The 18,764-nt window shown below is 45.7% G+C and overlaps 1 protein-coding gene across 1 annotated transcript in view; it reads right to left on the minus strand.

The window, feature by feature from the left end:
* Positions 1–252: 252 nt before the first annotated feature.
* LOC138259413 (N-acetyltransferase 8-like) overlaps positions 253–18,764 on the minus strand; it is a 105,842-nt gene continuing 87,330 nt past the window's right edge. The window contains 1 exon segment of the mRNA XM_069207186.1: positions 253–2,066. Within this exon segment, the coding sequence (XP_069063287.1) occupies positions 1,277–1,936 (660 nt within the window). The 5' untranslated portion in view covers positions 1,937–2,066 and the 3' untranslated portion in view covers positions 253–1,276.

The raw sequence follows: 18,764 nt of genomic DNA on the forward strand, positions 1-18,764 counted from the left end.
AAAAACCTGGCACTGCCCATAGGTGTGTTTATGTGAAGGAGAAAACAAGTCTGATAGAGTTGTGCTTCTCCATACCTCAACCTAGACAGTTCATGGGGCAAGTTTCCTCTACCCTTCATACCTTTCATGCAGGTTCTAGACTACCAACAATTTTCCTTCTTAGAGAATGCATGCTGTGGTCATACAGGGGAGTAGAACTGCCCTGTCATCATTATCATCTAACATATACCAATAGAAAATGATAAGACCAGAGACATTGAAAATATTTATTTGAGTAGGTGCCATGGGATGAGTGAGCATGCCTGTAAAATATTAATTCATAAAGGACTATGGCCCATATTTATACTTTTTTACAGCCGCGTTTGCATCATTTTCTGACGCTCAAGCAGTGCAAACTTGTATTTTGTAAGTTTGCACCGCTTTTGCATCAAAAAGCGGCGCAAATGAGGTGCTAAAAAAGCATAAATATGGGTCTATGTCTTAAGAAATACACAAATTTACTTTTGAAGACCTATGGCACAGATTGAAAGTTAGACGGTAATAAAAAACCGTGATGAAGTTCTACCGGTGGGTTCGCCAATTAATTCTACAGGTTTTCCACCTTAAAAAGGTCTTTCATTTCAAGTATTGAGGAATTACTCAGAATTGCACTGAAGCAGCATTGCTTAGCCAGACACTTAGACCCTGATTTATCATTATGTCATGCAACGCAGCGAGGCAACTTGCTGTGCTGTGTTGCCCAACAGGGAGAGAGAAGGAATGTGCCGTATCTATCACGACATGGTGCACTCCTGTCCTGTCCTTGCCCACTCAGCGCAGCCTAGAGCCAATGCAGGCGCACTTGCACCATGGCATTGCAGGCAGCATTGTTTATGTGCATAGGGAGACCTTCCTGCACAAAAACAATCCTTGGAGGTATTTTCCTCTTTCTAAGTGTGATGCATTAAGTGTGCTCCCCTACACCTCTATCGGGAAGGCGTGCAATTCTGATGCATTTCAAAATCTACCAGTGTTGGTAAATCTGGGAATGCATGAGAATACATGGGTGAATGCATGGGAACGCCCATGTAACTCCTTCCCGGCACAGTGTAAAGCAAGACAACTACTGGCGCTGCTTTGGGTTACATGAGATTTACCAAGCCACACAGAGGCGCACAGGTTGCCTCTGCATGGCATGGTAACTCACATTCTAGGTTTGCTTGCCCTGTGTTGCCTTGCTTGGTGCAGGGGCGACGCACAACCTTGATAATTCTGGGCCTTAGTGTCTGCCCATTTTTCATGCTTGCCGCAGAATGTCATACCTAAAACCAATCATGATAAAGTTCAGCAACCGGAAGAAGAAATAAGGTGGCACAACACTATATGCCCTTTTAAATCCCATATTCTGATACAATATCTGTGCTGGGACTTGCACCATGCTGGTTTCCAAGACCACTGCTTCGTAGCCTTCTTCTCTGGCGAAGTTGATCAAAGTTTGTCAAAAGGCTTTGGCAATTCCTCGTCCCCGAAACTTCTCTCCCACATTCAGACGCAAAATCTCCACTTCCTTCTCTCCAGCAGGTGCTGCTGCCACAAAGCCCGCAATCTCCCCATCAGACTCGGCCACCCAGAAACAGGCTCCCCTCTTCTGCATGTAGGACCTCTGGATGTCTTTCATGTCTCCATCGAGGTAGCGATAAAGGAAAGACTTGAAAACGCAGCTTGAGCCGTACCAGATAAACGCGAAAAATATTGCAACTGTTGTGGCAGAAAGGAGGATAGACCTAAAGACCACAAAAAGACTGAGTGGGGCAACCACAAGGAAGACCATAACCCAAGGAAGTCTCAACGAATACTTTGCTAGAGGAGGAATTAGTCCATTCAAGTTAACTGCAAGCAGCTCCCGCACAGCCGTGTAGTCGTTGTCCTTGTATGGTCTAATGTGGCAGGCGGCCATGATGTCTCTTTGTGATGCACTTCCGTCCTTACGAAGAAACGAGTCTTTGCAGAGGTAACTTCCTTCCTGGTTGCAAGAGAATTACGTGTTGAATGAATTATGATGAGATGTGTAGAGACCCCTCCTTTGCCTATAAGTGATAGAAAAGGCACAATTCTAATTGAAGATACTTTGATCACTGGACCATAATTCTACTATCATTGCAACAAATATTTTCCCTGGAAGCACAGACACAATACTGGGAGGAAATACCACCACAAGTACATTGACCACGCTGCTACAGAACACATGTAATAGAAGTCAACATGTCATTTACCAACAACAGGAACTCATGCTAAATTAAATAAAAATAGAATGCAACAATGGTCCAAGAAACATAGGGGCATATTTATGAGCCCCTTGCACCTCCTTGCTCCACATTAGCATCATTTTTTTTTACGCTAATGTAAAAGGTAGGTACACATTTCTGAATTGCCATATTTACAACGTGGCAAAATGCTTGCATTGCACCACTTTGTAACCCCGTGCCCCACATTATGGCCCTCATTATAAAATTGGCTGGTGGCAGAGGCCGCCCGCCAAGGTTGAACCGGCGGGCGGACTCCAATGCGGCCGCACTCCTGTGGGGTCTATTTTGAGATCCCCGCTGGGCTGGCGGGCGGAAACCTGGATTCTGCCCGCCGGCCCAGCGGGGTTCTCGGACGCAACACAAGAGCCGGCTCCAAATGGAGCCGGCGCTGTTGCGGCTGTGCGACGGGTGCAGTTGCATAGCAGACAGTGAAAAGCTCCATGGGGCTGCAGCAGGGGGCCCCGCGACTCCCCTTTCCGACAGCCTTTTCATGGCGGTTCAAACCTTTTCATGGGGTTTTAATGACCCCCTATGTCTCCGCCAGGCATAATGTATGCAAGGGAGGCATTCTGGTACTGGGAGGTCCGAAAAAAAGGCACAGTGAAATTGGGGGGTGCAAGAAAAGTGGTGCATCAGCTATGACGCACCACTTTCTTGTAAATATGCCCCATAGTGCCATCAGTTTGTTTGCTCAAAAACAGCTACTTTTGATCACATTTAAACATCCTTGCTGTGTTGATGGAATTATTCACTGAGGGCTTGATTTAGAACTCAGCGGATGGGTTGCTCTGTCACAACGGTGACGGATATCCTGTTCTCTAAAATCTAAATCCCATAGAAGGAATTGGGATTTAGATTTCGTTAGACTGAACATCCGTCATCATTGTGATGGAGTAAGCCATCCTCCAAGTTGTAAATCAGGCCCTGAGCCACCAAAATGCCTGTAGTAAGAGGTGGCATGAAACACTCTTTGTCCAGATGATGGTACAGGAAATGATGTTCTATGACCTTTCATTGGGTGTGATGTCACATCCACACCAACATTTTCAATGTTTACATTAGTTACCCATGTATTTTCTTACATTACTATGATTTTGAGGTTACTGCTTCCTTTGAGTCCAGAATATATGTTGTGTAAATGCATCCAGCCCCTGAGCAGATCGGCTGACTTGATCAAGTACATAGCAAATCACTATGTCGCATGCAAACAATACAGTTGTTGCTTGCTAGCTCCAAAAGCTTCCTCTATATCGCAAAACTCTGCATGAAACACGGACCTTTACCTGAAGCTTGTGATTGTTGCCTCTTTTTTTTACTGCAGCTGCTCGCACTTTTATACGGGTATAATTGGAGCGTCCGCAACAGAGTCGTAAATAGGTGTGGGCATTCTGCACCTGACTATCAACAGCCACTCTGACAGTGATCAGGTATAGAGAGGAAAGGCTGGCCTCATGCGTAGTACCCTTCATACTCTGAGAAACACGCACTGCAGCCCTACCCTTCACTCACCTCCATCTAAAAAGAGACTGCACTCGATTAAATTTGTCTGCTGCCCTCTGCAGCAAAAGGGCGTAATCCCTCCAGTTTTATGAATGTCATCAATACACTTCCACTGTCTGGGAAAGAATTCCCCACAACTTGTGCACACGAAGAGGACATGGGATTTCAAAAGGGAACCCCAGGCCTCCTTCACTCCGGTTCACTCAGACACAAGCAATGCTTGTATCATGCAGATCACCCGTGTACATACAACCTGGCACAAATGCACTGGGAACTTGACACACGTATCAATGTTAGCTTGTAGCACAGCAACTATACATGCGTGGGCTGGTACGCCACCACTCTTGTTACGCAGATAAAAAGGACTGGTCACGATTAATAGAACCACTACTACATGTTATGCTGTCACCACTGCAGTACAAGCTAGAAGCCGTGACAAGGAGTGTAGTCTACTGCCACTGACAAGGGTGACCTTAGTGTACCCCTTTGGGTCCAGGACCTCCCCCATGTCAAAGGACAGACCTATGTCTTCCTGCACATGGTGGGTTAGTGTGAGGCTGGGGCCAAAAACTCAACAAACACGACTACCAGATACTCACAGTTTGGCCGCTCAGTGAAGGAGACACAAGTGAGGCCATGCATGAGACATCACCACCCCAAAACAGGTCTTAGAGTGTCACACATCAACAGATACAGTTATACAAATACACATAATGGGAAACAGCCTTTACTATGATGGCCAGATTACACACTGCAGTTCCAACACAGCTGTTACATCGAAGGTGTCTTTACCGGGCATTCCTTCAGCAATCATGTTGTTACAATGGCATGCTTTAGGGAAAGCAGCATTGGACGTCCAACGCGTTCCCTACTGTGGCGCAGACTGAAGTTGGAACAGTAAATTTTCTCCTCCAAAGTCCAGCGCTTTCCATAAGCAATTGTAAAGACATATTTGTTGTAAAGTCTGCGGAGTAACGGCATACGTGGTAAATGCATGCGTTGTTCCAACATACAACCCACATAGATCCTTGTAAGACTGAGACCACCACTACTGCCAATCCTGAATGTCCTACTAGGGAAGATACTTTATGCACTGTTTCTGGTTATTTCTTTCATTGGGAAATCATATGGAGACAATATTTGGCGTCCGGGGATGATGTCACAATAGAGCTCAAAGCCCTAAGGTGACATCATCAAACAAAGCAAGAAACTATAACGCCTCCTGTTGGTGATTGTTGTTGATGCAGGTCTGGGCAAAGAGAATCACTTTTTTCTCTATAATTGGTGTACCCCTTAAAGGCACCTCTCATTATGAGAAAGCAGTCTTAGAAAATGGACTGTTCTATGCAAGAAAAGACCTGTGAATAAGGAAGAAGCATAAATGGTGAGGATCAGAAAATACATCACAGCAAGCGGGAGGAGAGATGGCGGCTGTTCTTTGGGTAAATAGAAAACAACCGGATTGATAAGTTAGCTTCAATTGTCAATTCACAGGTACCTGGAGCTTGTTCTCATATAGACTGCAGTACCTAAGTTTTCACCGTTCTCAGGGAAGGATGAAAGAGCAGGTTAGCCCTACTCGTAATCCTCGAGCTACCCCAGATCTTACCAACTCGCTGAGCCATCTTACCAGTGTATGATGCCCCCCATCCTGGCCGATAGAAGCTGTGGGCTCACCATGTAGTTTGCTCATTAGTGGGTAACATCTGATTGGAATGCAGAGGGCTCCTTGTGCCCTGTTCTCTGGTGCCACTGCTCCTGCTGCACGAACTATAGTTTCATCCATGCCAATCTGCTTTGCTTGTTGTTCAGGTTTAACACCGATCTTTAAACGTTTTTTGCTTGGGGTACACTAAAGCGAATGTCCTCAGCTAGAACATGTGGGTTACTGTACAGAAAGTATTACATTTTGCCTAGATATCTACAATTTCTCTGAAGAACCCAGCAGGCAGAGAACGCTCCTTGGGGGTGTAGAAGGTACTGATATATGCTTCTGAAAGCATGACTCTCAGAAAGACTTGTTCGATTTATGGCTAGCGGTAGGACAGCATTTCATTTTTAGGGCGAGCGCGCAAACCCTCTGACGTGTTGTAATCTATCTGAGGTATTTTAACGACGCCCATCACTATCACTCATTCATGGGCTTTCCCTTCAAAAATCCTTTGTTACCGCCTTGCCCATCGACCCTGTTACATGGATAATCGCACGTTAGCTGATATGTTTGACTGCCAGCAAACTTCTTTTTCCTTTTGTGTCTCTCCTTCTTGCTCACACTCACAGCGGCCATGGTGCTTTGAATCAACTCACTTATGTCAACTGTTTTACTTTTCATTTTATGTGGCAAGAAAATTCTAGTTAGGAGTTTACAACGCTAATAGCTCTAACCCGAGCAATCGCGAGACCCATTGCATTGCAAATGCTTGTTAACAGGGGGATAATCCGCTTCTCTTCCATGTGACCGAGACCCAAGCAGAGAGCCTGCCGTGAACATTGCACAGTTCCCTTTCAGACTCTGCTATTTCCATTCCTTTGCAATTCAGACTTTCCTGTTTCTTTCATAGAAAACATGAGATTGTAGACGTGCACTGAAATGCTAGAAAATGCCTGCGCCCTGTGCACTTACCCTGCAGAATTCTTTATAACATCTAAATATATTTTATCTCGAGTTGACGCATTTGGCACCATGATTGCTTTGTGTTTTTGATGGTTTAGTGCCAGCTAGCACCATCATTGTTTTCAAAATATAAGATAATGTTGATACTATAAAAAAACGTGTATCGGTCTATAAGTAGAGGGTAGAGAGAGTAAGTGCAGAGGTCACTCCGGTTTGCGCCACAAGCCTCAGTCGGGGGCGAGAGCCGGAAGTGGTGGCCTTCAGTCTGAGGCCGCTTATGTCCCAGCCTCGAAAAAGCGGAGATAGGAAGTAGCTGGCTTGTTATTTTATGACAAAAGACACAGGTGTTCTTTGCAAACCACCTGTGAGAACAGGCTTGCTATTTATTACTTTAGCTAAACTTCATCGTAGCGCTTAGAAACAGCTTGAGCCTGTTAGCAGTGGCGGCTGGTGATTGAAAACAGTGGTTGGGCACAAAGACAAACATGAAATTGCGCCATGAGATTGAGCCTCAAAACCTACCTGCATTCAACAATTCACTCACCCGCTGCTTTCTGTCCCCTGCCCGTTCACTCGTCCACACAGTGCTATCCACTGCCATTCCCCCAAATCATCTACCAGCCACCCACATTCACTCAGCCACTCAACCCCTGCAATCACCGAATCGTCCATTCACACAAATACACACAAACTCACCATCCAGTATCCAGCAGTTTCAGTGATAAAAAGCTACACTTAGAGGCTTTGTTAATGCTTGCACCATTTAACCTGCAGAATGCATCTGTTTAATATGACATGTCACACGTAGTCATTAATCAACAGAAGACATGAGACAAACATCCCTAGCCATGATGAAGCCCTGGAGAGACACCAGCAATACGAGAGGCAGGCAAGGGATGGACGGGTGAGCTGAGAGAACAGATCTTTATTTACCTTCTGTAAAGAGACAGAGCTCCAACTAACTCCTGTGTGCCCTTTGTCATCATGGCTTGAGGCCACGTTACGTCACACACTGTTGTCTCCCCGCCAAGCACTGAATGAAGTTGTTTATTGACTCATATTCCTCTCCCTTGACTCTCTTCCCACTTTTCAGTGCAAGCTTTGAGTGTGTTATTCATTAACAAAAGAGGGTTTAAAGTTCCACTGTGTTCCTGAACTCAGCTTATGGGACTGATTGTTACCAGGAAGCACCATCCTACTCAGTATCGCTCAGTGGGTTGTGTATGGGTTGCAGTCCAACTGAATTCTTAATGTGTATTGGGACATTGACTAAGTCCTTGTGCCAGGAGGTTAGAAATCTGACCTCTGGGACTCGAATGACCCCCATACGTAATGTCCTTGAATCCTCACAACATTTTCTTCCACCTACAGCCATCTGTGGGTACACCAGCCACCTGTAGGAGCTGGTACGGCAGAAAGGAGGCTCCGCCCCTTGTCCCCCTCATGCCCTCACATCACCCCCACCTAGGGGTGTGGCTTAAACCATGTGAATGAAAATCCTGCGCCTCACACAGGGCTCCATCAGACGAGTATTTGGTACCTCTTTGAGTTTTGCGTTATTTGATCCAGATATATCAGCCAATAGTGGACTTATGCTTAAAACAAGCCTGAGCTATCGGTTAAGCCACTGCTCGGTAGTAAAAGACATACAACAATGAGTTTGTTGTGAATAATTAGAATTCAAAATTTTATGATTCTGAAAATATGAGACTGAATTAAACATTACTAAGGTGTTTTCAATGGTGCTCGGAGTATCTCAGTCACTCTGGCCCGTATTTATACTCCGTTTGCGCCGAATTAGCGTCGGTTTTTTCGACGCAAATTCGGCGCAAAACGAACGCCATATTTATACTTTGGCGTTAGACGCGTCTAGCGCCAAAGTATGGGCAAATAGCGTCATTTTTTTGCGTGAACGCCTTCCTTGCGTTAATGAGATGCAAGGAAGGCGTTCCCGTCTAAAAAAATGACGGCGACGCAAATCCGTCGTATTTATACTCCCGGGCAAAAATCACGCCTGGGAGGTGGCGGGTCAAAAAACCCCGCATTTGCGCCACTATTTAACGCCTGGGTCAGGGTAGGCGTTAAGGGGCCTGTGGGCTCAAAATGAGCCCACAGGTGCCCTCCCCCGCCCCCAGGGACCCCCCCTGCCACCCCTGCCCACCCCAGGAGGACACCCAAGGATGGAGGGACCCACCCCAGGGACATTCAGGTAAGTTCAGGTAAGTATAATTTTTTATATTTTTTAATTTTTTTTGGGTGGCATAGGGGGGCCTTATTTGTGCCCCCCTACATGCCACTATGCCCAATGACAATGCCCAGGGGACATAAGTCCCCTGGGCATGGCCATTGGGCAAGGGGGCATGACTCCTGTCTTTACTAAGACAGGAGTCATTTAAATGGCGTCTGGGCGTCGAAAATAATGGCGCAAATCGGGTTGAGGCGATTTTTTTGCCTCAACCTGACTTGCCCCATTTTAAGACGCCCTAACGCCATTTTCCCCTTACGCCGGCGCTGCCTGGTCTACGTGGTTTTTTTCCACGCATACCAGGCAGCGCCGGTCTGCTAGCGCCGGCTAACGCCATTCCATAAATACGGCGCCCGCATGGCGCTTCAGAATGGCGTTAGACGGCGCTAAATTTTTTGACGCTAAACTGCGTTAGCGCAGTTTAGCGTCAAAAAGTATAAATATGGGCCTCAGTCTCTCGCTGTGCTAGATGCTCCATCTGGATATCTCATGCCTCACGTCTTTCTTCTCCAGCACTGTTCCACTATCTCCTCCTTCAAGCACGTCCTGTCATTCCCCACTTGACCCCTGCTCTACACACACACAACCACCCCAAGATTCTCTAAGCACTGCATTTTCTGTTCGTTTGGCGCTGCACATATTTAGATGGCTGTGCACCTCCTTGGTACACAAGTACATGCGGCACATTTGCGACCATCTCTCTGTGGGCTCCGCAGAGGGCCCAAAGGTTTGAAGTCCATGTAGTCCGAACACCTACATCACACAGTGACAGGAGTTGTGAGAATCTAGTAGGCCTGGACACCCAGACACAAGCTGGACTCAACCAGACATCAGGAGGTGAGTCGGTTCACAGTATGCATGTGGTGTCCATGTAGGCTGACGATGCATTACTGTACCTGAGTCAGACCCAAGAAACAATCCCCATCCTCATGCAGAGATTAGACAAATTTTCTGAAATCCCAAGGCTATATATTAATAAGCAGAAGACAATACTGTGCCAACAACCAGGCCAGGAAGGAAAACCCCAGTCAGACCTAGCTGATCTGGGTCTCTGACGGGAACAGAGAACATTCTTCTACTTGGGGCTATAGGTGACCCATATTGCTGAATTACATTATGAATATAACTGAGGCCTTGGAGCTTCCATAGCCTTTTGAAACGTCCTTGTCCTCTCTATCATGGGAAAGGTGGCACTGGCAAAAATGGTACATTACAAAATGCCATGTATCCCACATAGAAATCTGCATCCAAGAAACAGACAGTCTTTTATTCTGGGGGATAAGAGGAATGGGTGCGACTGGGGATACTGAAAATAGGCAGAGAAAGGAGGGGCTGTGCCTCCCTGATTTGGACCCTCATTACTGTATATTAGTGCCTAGCAACAGCATGCATCAAGATGGCCTGATGAGATCCCAAATTGGAAAACTAGACTCCTCAAAGGCGCAGTCGCAGAATGCCTGCACCTGCCTACTGCAAATCAGCTGCCAGCCACCCCTTGGTGGTTTGTCAGGTGGCAACTAACACTCAAATGAGCATTAGTAGATCCCTGCCAAATGAGTGGCTGCGGTCGTTTATCGGACAAGAGACAATATGTCATTGTCACCTTGGAGAGAGGGTGATTATCTCACACTGGGGGATCTGTACCCAGGGGATATGTTCTTGACATCCGAGGAGGCTTGGGATGCATTTGGGGGTGGGCATTGGCCAGTTTCTACAATTGGACAAACTGGCACGAACAGCCAGGGTGATATGGATTGGCTTTCCAGCTACCCAGGAGCTGTCCCTTGCTGCGGAGGTGCTCCCGGAGGTTAGAGAGGAGTTTGGCTCATGCGTTTATAGGGTACTGAAGGTGATAGACCACCAGTAGTAATGCAATCTAGACCAGCTCGGGATTGGGACTTACAAACATCCTTGACAGATGCGGAGTTTGCAAAGGCCTGTATGGTACAAGAGGTTGCAAGTAATGCAAGATTCAGATTGAGACATCTGAAGCAGTGGCGTAGCGTGGGGGGTGCAGGGGGGGCCGGCCGCACCGGGCGCAACAGACTCGAGTGCTAAAATCCACGGGTTAGGGGGCGCAAATTACTTGCCTTGCCCCGGGTGCTGACAACCCACGCTACGCCACTGATCTGAAGTACCTCTAACAGATGGCTATGTCACCTACTAGCCTAAATCTACCCTGCTAGAACTTCGAATGGCCAGAGGTCTGATGAGTGAGAAGACACAATCTGCGTATGACGTGGACATGTCAGGCATTGTCGGAGCACTGGGAAGAGTTGGAATCTTGACTCAAACTGGTGTTGAGCATCAGGTTTGAGACCTCAGCTCAACATTGCCTCCTTGGTATCATACCTCAGCACAAACAAGGGAAAATGCAACATAAATTTGCGACATTGAGTCTGCTTCTGTCGAAGCGCCACATAGCAATTCATTGGCTTTCCGCTGTGATGAAGTGGGGTAGAGACATGATTGAGTGAGCCGTTCCAGAGGAGCCACACTTGTCCCCTTCATGACTGACGAGAAGGCTGAGGAGGACATTTGGGAGTGGGAAGACATGATAAGAAACTTGATTGATAATCATGTGGAAGAAGGTGAGTAGGGTATTCAATACTGGATACTGTAACCAGTTGGATTGATGGGGTGCAGGACTGTGTCTCTGCCACCCCTTGCACCCCTATTGATAAAATAACGGGGAGTAGGTGGGCAGGGATACATGAGCAGTGTATACAATGTTGACAAGTAGGGGTGAGAACTGAGAATGGAAATTTCCTTGTGCACATGATTAGAGCAAGCTTTACTTCAGTTGTTATGTCGAATAACTGAAAACATGAATAAAAATGTTTAAAAAGCTGGTGTCACTGTTGGTTTTTGGTCTGATTTAGTTTGTGGCTAATCCAGCGTGATATAATGTTGTAATAAGATAGTGCTCAGGTGGACAGTGAAAGGCCAACTTGTTTGGGACTTTGGGACTTTTGTGTATTTTTTTGGTCGTTTTTACAAGTTCACAAGAACAAAAATCACAATCTCATATTCACTCGCCCAGAAGAGAAGTAGCATGATTTTTAAGAACACAATTTATTAATTATGTAACGATCACAAACCTGTTTTTCATCTGCCAAACATCATATATTTGTACATCCTTAAAGACAGTGAAATTATTTATTATGAACACATCACTCTCAGATTAAAAATAAAATGATAGAAAATACACAATCGTCAGGTTACCCCCTGTTCAAGGAAGGGCCCTCACTCTAGTCAGTGTAAAAGAGAATCACCCTCAGATCACCCCTGCTTACCCCCTTGGTAGCTTGGCAGAGCAGTAGGCTTAACTTCAGAGTGCTAGGTGTAAAGTATTTGTACCAACACACACAGTAACTTAATGAAAACACTACAAAATGACACAACACAGGTTTAGAAAAATAGGAAATATTTATCTAAACAAAACAAGACCAAAACGACAAAAATCCACCATACACAAGTCAAGTTATCAATTAAAAATCCAAAAGAGTCTTTAAGTAGTTTCAAAAACACACTAGCGCTGCTAGAGTGAAAATGTACCTGGTGCGTGTCAAAAATAACCCCGCACGGGCGGGTGTGTGTCAAAAATAACTCCGCACGGCGGTACGCGAGTCGAAAATCCAGCCGCACGATGATCCAAAAATCCTGTGATCTCACAGCCTCCGTCAGCGATGCTGCGCGTCGTTTCTCATGCTCCGTGCGTCAATTCTTCTGTTGCGTTTCCTGTGAGCGTCGTTTCTCAGCTGCGGAGCCGGCGGTGCGTCGTTTTTCTCAGCCGCAGATCGAATTTGCGTCAATCTTTTCCCCACACGGCGCTCTGTGCGTGGATTTTCTTGTCTTTAGGCTGCCAGCTTCTCCTTTAAGGGTCCCAGGAACTGGATGGGCACCACAGGGCAGAGTAGGAGTCTCTCCAGAGACTCCAGGTGCTGGCAGAGAGAAGTCTTTGCTGTCCCTGAGACTTCAAACAACGGGGGGCAAGCTCTAGATCAAGCCCTTAGAGATTTCTTTTCAAGATGGAAGGCACGCAAAGTCCAGTCTTTGCCCTCTTACTCTGGCAGAAGCAGCAACTGCAGGATAGCTCCACAAAGCACAGTCACAGGCAGGGCAGCTCTTCTTCCTCAGCTATTCAGCTCTTCTCCAGGCAGAGGTTCCTCTTGGTTCCAGAATTGTTTCTAAAGTCTGTGGTTTTGGGTGCCCTTCTTATACCCAATTTCTCCTTTGAAGTAGGCCTACTTCAAAGTAAAGTCTCTTTGGAATGTGAAATCCTGCCTTGCCCAGGCCAGGCCCCAGGCACTCACCAGGGGGGTTGGAGACTGCATTGTGTGAGGGCAGGCACAGTCCTTTCAGGTGTGAGTGACCACTCCTTCCCTCCCTCATAGCACAGATGGCTCATCAGGATATGCAGGCTACACCCCAGCTCCCTTTGTGTCACTGTCTAGTGTGAGGTGCAACCAGCCCAACTGTCAAACTGACCCAGACAGGGAATCCACAAACAGGTAGAGTCACAGAAATGGTATAAGCAAGAAAATGCTCACTTTCTAAAAGTGGCATTTTCAAACACACAATCAAAATCAACTTTACTAAAAGATGTATTTTTAAATTGTGAGCTCAGAGACCCCAAACTCCACATGTCCATCCGCTCCCAAAGGGAATCTACACTTTAATCAGATTTAAAGGTAGCCCTCATGTTAACCTATGAGAGGGACAGGCCTTGCAATAGTGAAAAACGAATTCAGCAATATTTCACTGTCAGGACATATAAAACACATTACTATATGTCCTACCATAACCATACACTGCACCCTGCCCTTGGGGCTACCTAGGGCCTACCTTAGGGGTGTCTTACATGTAAGAAAAGGGAAGGTTTAGGCCTGGCAAGCGGGTACACTTGCCAAGTCGAATTTACAGTTAAAACTGCACACACAGACACTGCAATGGCAGGTCTGAGACATGATTACAGAGCTACTCATGTGGGTGGCACAAACCAGTGCTGCAGGCCCACTAGTAGCATTTGATTTACAGTCCCTGGCACCTCTAGTGCACTATAGTAGGGACTTACTAGTAAGTCAAATATGCCAATCATGGATAAACCAATCAACATTACAATTTACACAGAGAGCATATGCACTTTAGCACTGGTTAGCAGTGGTAAAGGGCTCAGAGTTCAAAAGCCAATGGCTACGGGTCAGAAAAATAGGAGGCAGGAGGCAAAAATAGGAGGCAGGAGGCAAAAATAGGAGGCAGGAGGCAAAAAGACCCTGCATAAGCAAAAAAGTCCAACACACATGTTTTTGTTTCAAAGACCACAGCACAGTTATACATGTCTGAAGAATAAGTCAAAAAGAAATGGATCGATGATATAAATGATGAGATAGGAAAGATATATGTGTCTTGTGTGCAACTTGAAAGAAGATCCCTCTGTGACACATTTAGACCAGGTATATTCTTACGGTAAATATAAAGCTCTGTGGTAACACAAGGTCTTTGCATGTTAGAGGAACTAAATGGTAGAATTAAATCTAAAGGTCTACGAAATAGACAAAGCAAAATATTCCAGTGGAAGTTTAAACTTTCCTTCATAGGAGTTTCTGCCCCCACCAAACAGCACTTCCTCAAGGATTCTGATCTTTCAAACTGTGTAAATTGTTGGCTAACTCTGTGATTAGAATGTATAGAGTGTGTAATCATTTAAAGTAAGTTCTGCATTTAATACTTGTTCTAGGTTTAGAATGTTTTTTTACTGCAGCCTGAGTCTCCTTAGCTGCTAACAGGGCAGAGAGGAGATTACCCTCTCCCATGAAATGTTTCCAATGTTCAGAGGATCTGGCTCTGGGATTCTATCCTGTGACCTTCAAGTTACACTCAGATCTCTGCACCTGGATGATGAATGCACCAACTACACGAAAATCTTCTTCAGTTACGTGGAATAAGGTAAACATGCACGAGGAAAGCCTGCAAAGTGCAAATCAGGCCAATATTAACTAACTTCTTAAACACCAACAAATGAAAGAAAATCCACGTGCATTACTGTGCAGACAGAACAACGGGCTTGGCAGTAATGCACAGCGATCGAAAACTATTTAATTTATTTTCTGCCTAGACGTGTAGAGCATCTCTCAAAAAAGACACTGTTCGCAACAATGTTTAGTAGTGTATTCTAGTACTTTTCCCAGTTGTGTATTTGTAAAGTGTATTGCTTGCCTTGCATTTTTTTTGATTTTGCCTAAAGACAACTTTAACTGTCTAGTGGCAGACCAGTTATTTTCAATGCATCGCATAGATTTAGAGTGGTTTGGGCCGGCCCCTTGTTCGTGATTGGCTGGCTTTGTTGTCTATCACAGATGTCTGCTCTTGTTTCACTGTCTATCCTACCTATTCTTGTGTTTTGCCCCACCCAGGGGCACTGTGGGGCATATTTGGGAGCCCCTAGCTCCACCTTAGCGCCTCCATAGTGTCATTTGTTTGATGCTAAGGTGGCGCTAATGTGGCATTTTCCCCGCACCATATTTACTAAGTACTGCAATGCATGCATTGCGCCACTTTGTAAACCCTTGCGTCACATTATGCCTGCGCTAGGGGGGAAAGGGAGGCGTTCCGGCACTAAGGGTGCCGTAAAAATGGGGCAAAGGAATCTATGTGAATCCTTTGCGCCACTTTTATCGGCATTTTTAACACCTGCTCTTAAGGCGTTAAGAGGCCCCCATTACAATCAATGGGCCTCTGGGTGCTTTGCAGGACTAGCATCAATATTTTTTATCCTAGTCCTGCAAAGTGTCGGACTATCATACAAAATATTGACGCTAGTCCCCCTGACTACCGCCATGGTGTGCCGTATTGTAAATACGGCGCACACATAGTGGCACTATGGTGGGCGCTAAGGGGCTCAAGATAAGTGGCGCTGCACTGGGTGAAGCTCCACTTTTTATAAAACTGCCCCTTAATTCTCACAGTGTTCTCATTCAATGAGCTGCTTCAACGGCTACCTCACTGGCAATCTTTAATTGTGTCCCCCGTCCAAATTTTCTTTTTAATTTCATTGCTATGCTAACCCCTTGCCTGCTTCCTTTCTACTCCCTACCCCGACCTTCCGTTTATTTTTACTTTTTTTCTTTCACATGGGCCAATGTAGCTCCAAAGAGCTACGGGAGCACCACGTCTTTTCCATTTTTATTATACGTTTAATTTCCCTGTGCTAAGATAGCTGTCCATCAAGTTAGAAACGTAAAACAATTGCAGCTGTGCATCATAGCCCATGTATGTGTCACGACATCTGTGGTCATGACACTTGCATGCGCATGTGCACCGCATGCACATGGATCAGTTATCTTTAAACCATTTCTTTTTTTGTTAAAAGCGTGTTGCAAGATTGACGGCCATGCAGGCACATGCCTCATGACACATGTAATTGCCAATTAAACAAGCATTTGCAATTCAGTAGGTCTCGCATTTGCTTGAGTTAGTGCTATTGGAGTTGTAAATTCATAACAGGACTTTTCTTGCCACATAAATTGATGAACCCTGCCTCACAATTTTGTCTTTCGCTGCCACATCATTCCAGTGGCCCTGCATGTAACTAGAGCACTTCAATTTACCTTCTTCCTCTATCTGCAGCAAAAAATGAAAATGTTGTCATTTAGCATCCTAATTTAAATCCGCCTTGCTAATTCCAATAGAATACCACTTTCACCACCCCACCATCAGAGTTGCTGGCTGGCTAACAGAATGCCCCAAAAAAAGACACAAGACTGTCACATAGGAGAAATAAACAAGAAGGTTCACCCAAACATATCCAGACTGCATGAAAAAACAATGCGAGAAAATAGCGCAGTGTGTAACTATGGGCCAGATGTATCATACAACCGATTTGCGATTCTCAAAAAGCGATTTTTAAGAAATCGCTATTTCAGAAATGCAAAAAAGTATGTATGATTTTTGCAATTCGGTAATGGCGATTTCTTAAAAATCGCAAATGCTATTACCGAATCGCAAATAGAGAATCTGTCCCCATTCGCACCTATAGGCCTGTTGGCCCATATCTGGGAATTTTTTGCATTTCCAAAGTTGCGATTTCTTAACCAGAAATTGCAATTTTGGAAATGCAAAATCCCAGGGTGCTGGGGTCCTAAGGCCCCCTCTGCTGCACCCCAATTTTTTTTTGGGGGACATGTAAGGTGCACACATGCCAAAAGGACATGTGTGCTTTACATGTACGTTTTAAAAATGCATTTTAAATGCATTTTAAAATTTTGCACATGGTTACCACAAGGTTCAACCTGGTGGTAAATAGCGATTCCTAAATGCCCAAATCGCATTTAGGAATGGCTTCATACATGTGCTAAGAAATCGCAAATAAGGAATCCTTATTTGCGATTTCTTATTTAGAGAGTCGCAATTTGCGACTATCTAAACAGGGTCGCAATTTTAAGGAATCGCTATTTTAGTGAATTGCATTCAGAATGTCTTTCATACGTTCTGAACTGGCTTTTTGTATTTGCAAACGGGCATTCGCACCGTTTCCGAATGCAAAAAACCTTGATACATCTGGCCCTATATCTTGAGCTCCAGAGAGCATAGTACATTACACATTTTCAAGGCTAGCAGGGCTATTGCAGTGATATTACGAACAATGTATCTAACAAAAATCTCCCAGCTGTAAAGTTTCATCCACAAGAAAGCTTAAAAAGATAATGAATGGCGGAAGGGGTTATTATTTTGGAGATGATCTAGACAGAGCGAGCACATTGTGGTCAATGTTTTGAGGCTGAGTTATGAGCAAAAATGTTTTGTACAATTAATGCCCTGCAAAGCATTACAGGGCAAGTTTCTGTGTCACAAATATTTTAATATGTTGATATGACTGAAATGCTTAGGACAGCCCCTAGAGGACACCACAATGAAAATAGCATTTTTAAGAAACATGGTCATGTAACTATATAGTTAGCCCCTAGACAGAATAACCAAGCATAACCATATATATAGCTTATAGATGGCATAGTGAATTACACATTTTCAGGGATAGCACATGGGAAATTAATGTGTGAAAATGTGTGGTGAGCAATACTAGAAGTGAAGCTTATGCTAGGACTAAGGCCCACAAACAAGCCTTGCTAGCTGCAAGGGTTGCTGTAGACGTTTTTGGGTGCTGCTGTGGCCCAAGAGGGACCAGGATGTCGCCACTTGGCGGAGGAGACAGAAGGGGCACCCAGCAAGTCAGGGAGCCCTCACAGAAGCAGGCAGCACCCGCAGAAGTACCTGAAAAGGCACTTGGAAGAGGACTGAACCGGAGTCCACCTGAAGTCACAAAAGGGAGTCCCACGACGCCGGAGGACAACTCAGAGGGTTGTGCACTGCAGGAAGGATTGTCGGGGACCCAGGCTTGGCTGTGCACAAAGGAAATCCTGGAAGAGTGCACAGGAGCCGGAGCAGCTGCAAATCACGCGGTACCCAGCAATGCAGTCTAGCGTGGGGAGGCAAGGACTTACCTCCACCAAACTTGGACTGAAGAGTCACTGGACTGTGGGAGTCACTTGGACAGAGTTGGTGAGTTCCAGGAACCACGCTTGTCGTGCTGAGAGGGGACCCAGAGGACCGGTGATGCAGTCTTTTGTTGCCTGCGGTTGCAGGGGGAAGATTCCGTCGACCCACGGGAGATTTCTTCAGAGCTCCTGATGCAAGAAGGAGGCAGGCTACCCCCAGAGCATCCACCACCAGGAAAACAGTTGAGAAGGCGGCAGGATCAGTCGTCTTTGCTACTTTGTTGTGGTTTTGCAGGCGTCCTGAGCAGTCAGCGGTCGATCCTTTGGCAGAAGGTGAAGAGAAAGATGCAGAGGAACTCTGATGAGCTCTTGCATTCGTTATCTAAAGAATTCCCCAACGCAGAGACCCTAAATAGCCAGAAAGGGAGGTTTGGCTACCTAGAAATGACAGTGGAGTCTCTGACGTCACCTGCTGGCACTGGCCACTCAGAGCAGTCCAGTGTGCCAGCAGCACCTCTGTTTCCAAGATGGCAGAGGTCTGGAGCACACTGGAGGAGCTCTGGGCACCTCCCTTGGGAGGTGCAGGTCAGGGGAGTGGTCACTCCCCTTTCCTTTGTCCAGTTTCG

Source organism: Pleurodeles waltl, chromosome 1_1, assembly GCF_031143425.1.
Source record: "Pleurodeles waltl isolate 20211129_DDA chromosome 1_1, aPleWal1.hap1.20221129, whole genome shotgun sequence".
In the NCBI taxonomy this organism is placed as follows: Eukaryota; Metazoa; Chordata; class Amphibia; order Caudata; family Salamandridae; genus Pleurodeles; species Pleurodeles waltl.